General features: G+C 41.2%; 1 protein-coding gene across 1 annotated transcript in view; it reads left to right on the forward strand.

The window, feature by feature from the left end:
- Positions 1–12,291, forward strand: part of SH3GL2 (SH3 domain containing GRB2 like 2, endophilin A1) — a 204,220-nt gene that overhangs the window by 144,238 nt on the left and 47,691 nt on the right. Inside the window, exon 2 of the mRNA XM_061199083.1 lies at positions 3,918–3,986. Within this exon, the coding sequence (XP_061055066.1) occupies positions 3,918–3,986 (69 nt within the window). The remainder of the gene's footprint in view (positions 1–3,917; positions 3,987–12,291) is intronic.

Genomic DNA, 12,291 nt, shown 5'->3' on the forward strand with positions numbered 1-12,291 from the left:
TTGGGATACAGAATGTATGGAGAGTGTAATAGAAAATAAGATTAAAAGTATAAGCTCTCAGTGTTGTGCTACATGGGTACAATTGAAGGTTTTGAACAGAAGAGTTGTTTTTAGACAGTACAGGTTTTAGGAACCACCTCACTGGAAAACAGTAGGGCAAAACTATTCTTAAATAAATGGTGCTAGGTGAGGAAAACAAAACTCATCGTTGGCCAGATGAGCTCAGGGAGCCTGTCTTCCTCACCTTGACTCTTATGCACAAAGGCAATAGAAGTTTTAGTAATGTTATTTAAAGAACAGGAGGAGAAAATGTTTGGCATACTCCTAAGGAGTGAGAAGATCGTTATTTAACACATTGTTTAATTCAGTGCCTTGATATGTTTAGATCCTTTGTGACTTGGGAAAAAAAAAGTAGCCCAGAGAACAATGTGGATGTCGTTTTGAATACTCTTCTTTTTCCGTCAATCTAATTAGATAAGAAACTTTATATCAACCAAATAATCAGACCAGGACCAGTATCTACCTGTTAGCTGCATTCAGAATATTTGGTGAACTGTTTCTCTCAGAGCAGCTCAAATGTCAGCTTTTGTGGAGAATAGAAAGATTCATAATTTCTCTTTCTCCCTTCCTCTCTGTCTTCCTGCCTTCCCCTGCCTCCCCCTCAGTACTTAAGCCAAATAGTTAAAGCCAGTGGACTGATGAGTTGTCCTCTGTGTGAGTTACCAGGACTAGTTCTAAATTACTAATGGCCAGTGTGATCCCATTTGATACAGAGCCAGCAGTTGTGGTGCTAACCTGTTGATGGATGCAAAATGGGAGGAAATTGAAATTACTGTCAGTTGAGCAGTATGGGATTGAAAGTATTATCTAAGCCCTTGTGCTTTTGATGAAGGTCATATTTTATGGCTTAGAGATGGCCAAAATGTGATTAACCCAAGGTTGCCAGGCTTCTCTAATGTTACTATAAATGGAGACATTTCTCAGCTACTTGGTTTTTGTGACTGTTTTGCAAATGAAAATTAAATATCTCATTCACGGGTCATGGGAGGGGTATATCTATAATGATCCTCTTTAACTAAAATGGGGCCTTGTGATATAGTGAGTTCCGTGACATTGAAGACAGTCAGGTAGAACTGAGACAGTTGCGTCGGGGTTGTGTAGCTTATATTTCTTTATTGTGTAGGAGTTCAACAAGATTAGAGTTTCCCAGCCCAAATTTAACGGAAAACCACATACTTCAAGAATAAGACGCAAGAGGGGCTTAAGTATGAGCTAAAACTGCCATCACTGAGCAAAGTGAAAGGGAGGGAATCAGTGTAAAAATCATAGTAAAATTTGTTTGGTGATAGGGAAAATTCGATATTAGTAACCTTTAAGTCCCCTTCTATTCCTGATTTTCTATAACTTAAACCTCAACATGCAGGTTAAGTTACTGGCACTTGGAATTCCACTAGGAAGTTCTAAACTGAATTCTAAGGCCTTCCCATCCTCATTTCTGGGTTGGTAAACATCTTTAAGAAAGTAGGCAAAGAAGCTGACTTCTGGGCCAGATCACAGTTGATACAGGCTTTTTAGATTGGGTGATAGTGATGCTACACAAAACCTGGATCTGTGCAGACTGTTGAAATAGTTGATAGCCATCATCACCTAGGATACAGGTTAAGTGAGAGGGCTGATGTCAAGGACTGAAGGTTAAAGCAGTGAATCTAACTCTGGCCATCTGGCCCTTTGAATCTAAAGGAACTTCAGGCAGAAATGGCCAGCACCACGGACAGCTCTTCAGTGCTATGGTGCAAATGCAAAGCCACCTAGGGTTTACTTGGGAAAATTGCCTTCCAGGTCCTGGTTCCACCTCTTCCTAGCTAAAGATCCCTACCATGGACAGGCAGTTTAATTTATGCAAGCCTCAGTTTTCTCATCTGCAACATAGGAATAATATCTGCTCTACATAGTTCTTATGGTATGCATACTGGATGATAAATTACAAGTCAAGGTGCCAGTTATACAAATTAAAGATGTGAATATTGTTTTTACTAACATTTCATTTTTAATCATTGACCTTTATCTGCCTAACATTGGTTTATGTTAATGAAAATTGCTAGATTCTCCTCAAGGTATGAAACAACAGTGAAATAAACTGATGGGAATGACCAGGGTATTTAATCAGATATACAATTTACTGGTAAGAGAACGGAACTAGGATATATTGCATGTCTTGTAGGTTCACACACCGGTTTTTATATTTACTATGCCATTTATTTTCATAACAACTCTGTGTGCCATGGCAGTCCATTCCATGCCCTTCCATCATAGCATATTCCCTCTGTTAGCGCTGCTGAGGTGAAATCTGGGCCAGAGTGGTGATAGAATTCAGACTCTTGGTTTTCCCAAGAGTGATCTCTTCTAAAGATTTTCCTGATGGCAGAATGCAGGAGTTAAAGAAAGAGAGTGTAAGGACTATACCTCAGCCCCCTATAAGGGGATATCAGAGCTTCCACAGCCAGAAAGATGGAGCCATGTATCCCAGGACCCTTTTAGAAGGAGGTAACCCAAGCTCACTTGGATGACCCAAGTTGTTACTGAGGTTGCTGCAGGTCTGGCCATGGTGGGGATCCTCTGCAAAGACCCTCAACACAGTGGCTATTAAAGGAAATGAAAAATTATACTTCAGTATCTGTGTGTGATAACTTTATGTAGCACAGTGACATCTTAGTAAAAAGCATCTAACTGGGCTTCCCTGGTGGCGCAGTGGTTGAGAGTCTGCCTGCTAATGCAGGGGACACGGGTTCGAGCCCTGGTCTGGGAAGATCCCACATGCCGCTGAGCAACTGGGCCCGTGAGCCACAACTGCTGAGCCTGTGCGTCTGGAGCCCGTGCTCCGCAAGAAGAGAGGCCGCGATAGTGAGAGGCCCGCGCACCGCGATGAGGAGTGGCCCCCGCTTGCTGCAGCTAGAGAAAGCCCTCGCACAGAAACGAAGACCCAACACAGCTAAAAATAAATAAATAAAAATAAATTAAAAAAAAAAACAAAAAACACAGTTCGAGTACTTAAAAAAAAAAAAAAAGCATCTAACTACCTTTACAGTTATTTTAAGAGGAATGAAATTCTAGTGTCATTAGCATTTAATATTTCCTGTCTTTGATGAAATTAAAGTATCTTCCTTGTGATCCCTTCATAACTTTCATTAGACTTAATTTGAGTCTTTATTTCAAAACAGAATAGGATATCTAATCTTTTAATGAACATGAATTCTACATGTGGAAAATGACCATTGGCATATGTAAATTGATGAAAATAAAATGTATGATAATGGGAATTGATTGGGTAGTAAAGAAGTACCCTCAACATCTTTCCACATAGTTTATCTTATGTATATAAGGATGTAGACAGCTACAGGGAGATTTATAAGACTACTATTTAAGTCCTTTTATCTGAAGATCAGCTAGGCTGATATTTTTCATACCAGTTTGATAGATGCTTGTGATTATCTGTTCAACAGCCCATTGAGGAATAGGTTGAGGATGTAGCAATTTTCTACCTAGGTAGCATTTTAGATCCATTATCAGAGGAAAATGATTATTGTATGATGCTGTTGTCCCTTGGAACTTTCAAAAGGAAAGCGTTAGTGATTTGATAGTTATGTGATGATTTATGTAATAGAAAGAGCACTAGGGTTGAAATCAGAAGATATAAGTTTGAATTCTTGCTTCAGTACCTACCAGATGCATGGATTTTGGTAAGTTGTTCATATCCGCTGAGCCAAAGCCGTCTCCTATGAAAATGGGATGGCCCACCTACATCAGAGAATAGTTATGAGATTGTATTCGATGATGTTTGTCAAAGTGCTTAAAACTTGTGACACATATTTTTAAAAGAAAATTTATTTATAATTCCTTTTCTCGGTTATTTTCTACAGAAAGTGAGTGAGAAGGTTGGAGGAGCTGAAGGAACCAAGCTAGATGATGACTTCAAAGAGATGGAAAGGGTGAGTCTTCATCACTCAGAGTTCCCTTGACATAAAATTGCCCAGCATACTAAGTGAAGAAGAGAGAAAGGAAAGAGGAAACCGTTCTCCACTGGTACCTGAGAATACATTTTGTTATTCTTAAAAGTACTCTCCTTTTAGTGTATATTTTAAAACAGAAAATGTAAAGTATCTGTTTTTTTTACTATCCTAAGAACAAAGCCTCCATGAAGGTGAAATGTCATAATGGATTTTATCATTACTTTTCCAAATAGGGACAACATGGAACTGGTGTTTGAATTGCGCTGGGGTGGGACGAAAAGAGGAGAAGGTGGGGGATGATGTACCAAATGTTTTGGGGAGAGTTTGAGTCACTTTCTAGCTTTCGAGAACTTTCCTGAGGGGACTGTGCCAGCCAGAGGCAGCATGTATAGTGAACACAGTGGTGAGCCGGTCTGACCTTGGCCTGAGCTCCACTTCTACTGCCTGTTGCACAAGTCAGCATATTGCTCTGAGCTTCTATATTTTCATAATGTAAAAGGAGAATACAAATTTGTTCTTCAGAGACTTTTATTAAGGATTAAAAATAATATAAATCATTTAACATTCTTCCTTAAAAGATAACAGGTTCTCAACAAGTGAGAGTGGAGGTGGTGAACAAAATAAGCCTTTTCATTTTTCTTGTGACAGATGCCATATTTTCTCTTTTACTTTTCGTTCACTTTGAGACTGTCCATAGAAAGAGATACATAGGCTTATGATGGAGAGTGGGTACTGCATTGTGCAATTAATTATTTTAGATTTTAAATTGTGGATGAGTAAAGGATCTGGGAATACAAACCCTGTACTTGAACAGAGAGGATGGCGAAAGCCTGTGATACCCAGAAACCACATTTTTACTTTCTGCCCTGTCTTTTTCAGTTTTTCTTCTGAAGAGTTCATTGATGAATACAACAAATTCTTGTTTTGTACCTCCTCTGAGACAGGCATGTAGGATATAGTAGTGAACAGGATAGATAAGATTCCCGACTGCATTAAATTCATAATCTAGTGGGGAAGAAAGACTTTGGACAAATACTGACCAGTGTGGCAAGGGTAACGAAACATGGCACTAGAGGAGCTTGGGACAGAGGAAACTCACCCACATAGGGTGGTCAGGGAAGACTTTCCTGATATTTAAGTGAGGATATAAAGGATGAGTAAGAGTTAGCAGAGCCTAGTGCGTTTCTAGTAAAGGAAACTGCAAGCAAGAGAGAACCGGACAGGGACTTCTGTGGTGGTCCAGTGGCTAAGACTCCGTGCTCCCAATGCAGGGGGCCCAGGTTCAATCCCTGGTCAGGGAACTAGATCCCATGTGCCGCAGCTAAAGATCCCAATGCCGCAACTAAAAGATCCTGCAAGCTACAACTAAAGATCCCACATGCTGCAACGAAGACCCAGTGCAGCCAAATAAATATTAAAAAAAAAAAAAAAGAGAGACAGAGAGAACTGGACACATTTGAGTTCCTGAATAAAAGATGAGTTGCTGAGAGACAGGAGTCTTGTGAAATGAGACCGTTTAGTGTTTACCTAGCTGGTATTTCTGGCTAAGTTCTTGAGATGGACCTCACTGATAGAATAGGGAGCTTCACTGATAGGAGATTTAATGAGTCTCCAGAACCCGACACACCGGCTCAGAATGACTTGGCTTTGACTCCTCTGCTCGCCATAGTTCCACACCCCTTTTTATAAGCAGCCCTGTGGGTCTGTTCATTTGCACCAATCTCTGTCTACACCCAGTCTTCCTTCGTCCCCCTTATCCTTTGATGTCTCCCTCCCGTCTCCACCCTGGAGGGAGTGTATAACATTCCACGTGGCCAGTGCCCTGTCATTAATGACAGATTAGGCAGGTGTTTAGGAATTTAGGACTAAGGAATCAGAATTTGAGTCCTGCTTTCAGCCTCTGCCAGGACACAAGATAATAAGCTCGGTAGCCCACTGCCTGAACTGAGACAAACTAACTTTCTGTTTCTTAAATGAGATTAAAAAGAATAAGAAATTTGGAGAACAGTGTTTATAACTGAACAATTAATTAAGCCTTTGAATCCAGGCCAGTCTTGCAAAGTAATTGAAATAAAAGAGGATCTTACAAATATTTTACTTCAGGCAAAGACCCACAGACGTCCCTCTGAGTCTGTTGGTAAGGTTTATTTCTCCTGTTTCCTAGAAAACAATGAGTTTCTGAAGCTTTAATTTCAAAATCTAGATATTACCGTAATAAGGTTTTGCTGATTGAAGAACACACTTGTGGTTCTGTATTTGGGTTTATAACTAAGTAGACTGAGAGACTTACATCTTAGTGAGGTGTGGAAATTGTTTATTCCGCTTCATTCCACACATCTTTTGCCTTATCTCTACCCATGTTAAATTCACATTAAAGGTAGAGGTTTCTGTGGTAATTGGAAAGCACATGCTTTAGATTTAGACTCCAAATCTGTTCTGTTTATATGTTTATTACACACAAAAACATTTTAGCTCAGTGTTCCCAAACCTGCAGAAGAATCACCTTTCCATGGTCAATTTCCTGTTCATCAAGGATTTAGAGCAGAGAGACCTTTGTTCACTGTGTTCTCAGAGGTGCAGTGAGACAACAAAATGAGATAAATTAGAGGTTTGCATCAAGCAACACTACTGGGAGAGAGAAGTGGGTATTCCTAGAGATTGTTTCCATAATCAGCCACCCCGTCCACTCTCCTGCTGAGATACAGTAAAATTACCATGTGCATCTCTTAGCCCTTGTAGCCTTCCCGGCCCGGAGCTGATTGGGTAGACTCCTTCAGCTGTGTTTTCGCTGCAGGAACCCTGCCTGTAACCATTTCTGTCCTCCTAAGTGCCTGCATGGAATTGTTTCTTTGTTCATTTTAAATGGTATTTGTTGCTTACAAGCTTCCTCAAACACAGACTAAATTTCTTACCATGGTACAGACATTGTGTGGATTTTTTTCTTTTGAAAAGCTGCAGATTTGTCAAGAGGAAGCACTAGAATTTGAGGGACCTCTGGTTTCTTCGAAATTTACATCAGTTGCTGCAGTGATTGTGTGTGTGTGTGTGTGTGTGGTTATGTTCATGAATTCACATGGAATATCTGTAACTGCCTCCATGTGGCAGGCATCCTGCTGGGCACCAGGAATACAAAGATGATTAAGGTACAGTTCTTGCCTTCAGGAGCTTCCAGTTTTGATGGAAGAAATAGACATATAAATTAGTGTCTTATGAGACATGGTGCTTGATGCCTTGGGAAGTATTTTCATGGAAGACCTAACTCAGGTTGGGTAGATTAGTGGAGGCTTCCTAGAAGAAAGGGCATCTGAGCTAAATCCTGAAATTTTCTCTTTCTGTGTATATGAGTAATGTAGAAGTCCAAGCCAAGGGGTACAGTGTCTCTTTTAGCAGCCTGAAAAGTATCATGGGAAATCCCTGCTGTTGAAACCAGGAGTCCTCAAGTTGAAAGCATGGCTATAGACCATTTTAATGAGAATGGAATTTTTCTGAAGGGGCAGCCTCAAGTTTTAAGGCAGGCAGATGTTGAGAAAGAATGGAAAGATTGTCATTCCTTATACGAGTGAGAGAATGTATTGTTTGCAGAGCAGCCTGTGGGGGAAGCGCTATAGGAGAATGTCCATGGTCATTATCTCCATATACTTAACTAGTCATTGGGTGGAGAGGAGCTGGATGCTTCTGTTTAACCCCAAGTGGTAGGCTAGAATTAATGAGTAGAAGCTATGGGGAGATAGATACAGACTCAACATAAGAAAGAACTTTTTGTTGTCGGAGCTTTTTAAATAATAAAGAGCCTTGGGGATTACTGAATTCCCCATCACTGCCCATGTTTAAAGAGAGGCTAAACCCACGGTTCCCACATTCTGTGTGAAGCACAATAGTTGTCATCTCCTTCGAGTTTTGTGGCAAGTAATTTGTTACTAATGTAATTTTTAATAATGTCAGTCTCACTTGGATTCTAGTGATCTATCCCAAATGGGAGAGAAAGGAGTAAAGTCCCAGCCAGCATGCTCAGAGTTTCACATATCCCTGAGTGCACCGTGGGCACCTGTCATATACGTGAAGGTCTTCTTTATGGGTGTGGTGGTAAAAGAGAAGGTGTGGATTACGGTACTGAGACACTCACTTGCTGGTGTGGAACTGTAGGATGGGTGGGAGCCCCAAACAAGATGAGCTTTAAAGACATTTTTCTGCTTATCCTGAAATTTAGTGAAGACTAGCTTCTTCTGAGTTACGTGTTTGCAGCATGTTTCCAAGCCAATGTTCATTAAAGGTAAATGCCTAAGAAGATTAACAAAAAAATACATTGGGGCAATCTCAGCCTAACGTGTTGTTTATTTTTGTTTTCAACACACAGTTCATTAATCAGGCTTTCCAAATACATAAGGTAACTGCTGTAAAGCAGAGCAATCTGGGGACAGGTACATTAATTCTTCCATGTCAGTAGGGGACTATTAAAACATCCCCTTATTGGACCAGCCTATATCTCACTGCCAGACAGACTTTCCCAGGATACTGTTTTCATCGTGTCTCTGTGACTTGTTTAGTTACGTGTTCTCCTTCAGGTCCTGTCCTTTAAGTGGGTGTGCATTCATTCTTAATGGTACATTTTCTTAATTTCAGTGACAGAAGAATTAAGAATTTGAAAGATTTTCGTGTTTCATATGACATTTTAACATCTCTTTTGCGTAACCACTGTAAGTTAGCCCGTGTCTAAGTGGGTGCTTAATTCATCTATTTAGTATTGATCACTAAACTCCATTTTAAGTTGTCCATTTTTTTTTTCTTAAACTCTGCTACTGTGTCCCTGTGACAGCATCTGGTATAATGCAGTGTCTGATGATGTGAAGTCATATCTTTCAGTCCTTTTGTTAGTCCGCAAAGAATGCTGTGTTTTTCACCTGTGCTGCCACCTGTGTTCAGGAAACAGTGACTGCTCCTTTTCCAATGGGGAAGGGTAATGTTCAAATGCCTCAAAACAATAGCCCCATTCTAGTCAATCTGGTGCCTTTCGGTTCTCTTGTATCTTGTCTCTAAAGACTGAGACAGCCGGTGAAATGATGGGCATCCGTAGATTCAGCGTGGCATGCCTTTGTGAAAGTAGAACCTTAGCACAGGGAGCAGCAAACTTTCTGTGTAAATATATTAGGCTTTGTGGGCCAGAGGGCGTCTGTGGTCTGTGTTGCGGCTCCTCATCTCTGCTATCGAAGGGCAAAAGCAAGCATCAGTGGTATTTGAATGAAGGAGCATGGCTGTGTTCCAATAAAATTTACCCAAGGACACTGAAATTTGCATTTTGTATAGTTATTATGTGCAACAAAATAGTCTTCTTCTTTTGAATTGTTCCAACTCTTTAAAAATCTAACGGGGGCTTCCCTGGTAGCACAGTGGTTAAGAATCCGCCTGCCAATGCAGGGAACACGGGTTCGAGCCCTGGTCCGGGAAGATCCCACATGCCGCGGAGCAACTAGGCCCGTGAGCCACAACTACTGAGCCTGCGCTCTAGAGCCCGTGAGCCACAACTATTGAGCCCAAGTGCTGCAACTACTGAAGCCTCGCACCTAGAGCCCGTGCTGCACAACAAGAGAAGCCACTGCAACAAAGAGTAGCCCCTGCTCGCCACAACTAGAGAAAGCCCGCGCAGCAACGAAGACCCAGCACAGCCAAAAATAAATAAACAAATAAATATTTTTTTAAAGAAAGGAAAAAATCTAACAACAGGCAGTGGCCCAGATTTGGCCCACCGGCCATGATTTGCCAACCCTTGACTTAGCATGAAGAAGGGAAATGTCATAGTGAGTAAAGCGGGTTGAGAGAGCTGTTTCTTTCCCTACCCCTAGTTGTAAATTACAAGACTGGATAGTGGAAGAAGAACCTGCTAATGTATTGAGAGTTGCTAAAATCTTGGTAATGAGAAAATTGAAGTAAAAAGACCAGAGGAATATGTGCCTATGCTTTTACTTTGAGGAAAAAAAACCAGAACTTATTTCATACAGATAAGTTTTTATTTCCTGCAAACATGCCTATGTCTTATATAGTTAGCTTCACCTCCTCTAAACAGCCTTCCCTAATGACTCCCTGCCCCAATCCAGACAAGGGTAGTTAAAGAAACAGAGGCTTAGGCGCTGACAAAAATGGAAGTTGCCGTTTGGGACACATCAAAACTTGTTTTCAAGCAGTAGGAAAATTTGGGCATTAAGGAAATCATTAGCTACATGTCATAAGTTCAGAATTAAACTGTGCTGTTCTCAAATGGGAATAAGCTCTTGCCAGTTATAATAAATTATTTAAGTGGAAATCTTCTTAGTTCATGGTAGTTATACTAGGCCTGTTAATAAGAGGGTATATAGTTGGACATTGACAGTTGCGGTGTATAAATAGCGTTCCTAGCAAGAGCCTGACAAGGAGCGTTTAAGGTTCTCACAGGGTGATGGCCTCACCTTGTCCATGGCTGACACAGTGTAGTTTTGTTTAGCAAAAAGAGTTCTGGACAAAAAGAGGACAGAGATGGAGAGAAGTTGGACGTTGGTCAGCCTCCTACTGGCTGATGTCATTGGGCGATCCAGCATTCTTCCTTGGAAGCCGTGTCTGATCCATGACCTTTGGAACTATATTTCTTCCCATGACAGCTGCGTGGGTTGTGTGACCTCAGAGAATTCATTTCCCTTCTCCAGGTTCAGACTGCCATATTTAAAAAATCAAGGCTTTGGACTGGATGCTCTAGTGGCCTTGTTCTCTTATGTTTATTAACTCTGTCAAGTGTAAAATCAGGAATAAGATCCTAGTAAATGAATTTGCTAGTAGCTCTTCCCTGTTTGGTGTATATCCTGAAAATGCATTCCGCAAATTATTATATTGGATAAAGTTGTTTTCAGAGGTGGATTGCAAGTGAAGGTTATTTTATGCTCTGATCAAAAGGGTTTAGCTAGAAATTTCTCTAGATTGATATCTAGATCAGGTACCTGAAAGTGTTGAAGGAATCTGCCTCAGTGGGCACAAGATCTGGGGTTGTATGGGCTCTTCCCTGGGAAACTTTGGCCAAACCATGGGGGACACTGAGTAGTTTTTATTCTCACTCTTCTTCTAAGGTTGAATCCCACTTTGGGGACCAAATGCAATGCTCTAATATTGGTGTCTCCAGTGTCTCTGTGCCTCCCCCAAGACCACTGGCTTTAGCCAAGCTAATAGCTTCTATTTATAGAGCCTGAGTACTTGGGCGGTCTATTTACAGAGCCCAGAAGGGAAAGGGGGTTTCATTTCGCAAATGAGAACCACTTTTCATGCTTTCCTTGCTGACTTGCCCATGGACCACTCCAGATATACACTACTGGCACCCAGCCTCTGTAGAGAAGCCAGTGTAACTGAGGGCATGTGGTCAAACAACTTAGCCTGGGACAGCCTCCCTTTTGCAGAGGCCCAGGGTAGAATAGTTCTTGTGAATGAGTTTCTGTAGACTTTGAGGACTTTCAAAACAAAACCAGAAGGTGAGCTGGAAGGTGCTTTCCTCCTGGTCCTGTGTGGTTGGCCTCTGCCAGGTCTCCAGCTCCATCTAGGAGATGGTACAGAGAGCTTTGCAGCTCTGACTTGGTGTCTCTCTTCAGGTTAGGAGATGTCCCTGTTGCCTTTGTGTGCTTTCAAGAAGTATTGGGTGGTAGTTAACAACACATACGCTCGAGCTGGAATTGGGCAAGTTTCTTAACCTCTGTGTATCTGTTTCATAAGGCTTCTGAGGATTTAGTATGTAAAGATATTTAAAGCCCTGGGAACAATTTCTGACAAATATAAAACAGTTTATGATGATGGTGGTCATGATTATTACTGAGGGTAGAGATGGGGGAAAGTTAGAAATTGGTTAGCTTCCTCACATCAGCTGAGTTCAGAATACCAAGTGGTCACTGGCCAATTCAGTTCCTCTGGCACTCTCCCTTAGAAACTTTGACCTTTGGAACCACTTTTCTTCCAGTCATAGCCACATAGGACATTTGGATCCATTTGACATTGAATGCCTTAAGCCCTGTCATATAGTCAGCAGAAGATCTGTGTTTTTGTCCTATCACACCTGTAACCTGGACTTTCAGCCTGTTTTTTCTGCACACACCCTTTGACTTCATTTCCATTACATTGAGTGCATAGTGGTTGGTTGGCATGTTGGTAATACTTCCAGGACCTCCGTGTATGGCCACACAAGTTCTGCACTATAAAACTCTGGGGACCACTATTTATTGCAGAACTAAATACTACTTAGCCACATACTCAAATCTAAGATGTATTAAAAACTCAAGTTAAC

This window comes from Eubalaena glacialis, chromosome 9 (genome assembly GCF_028564815.1).
Source record: "Eubalaena glacialis isolate mEubGla1 chromosome 9, mEubGla1.1.hap2.+ XY, whole genome shotgun sequence".
Lineage (NCBI taxonomy): Eukaryota > Metazoa > Chordata > Mammalia > Artiodactyla > Balaenidae > Eubalaena > Eubalaena glacialis.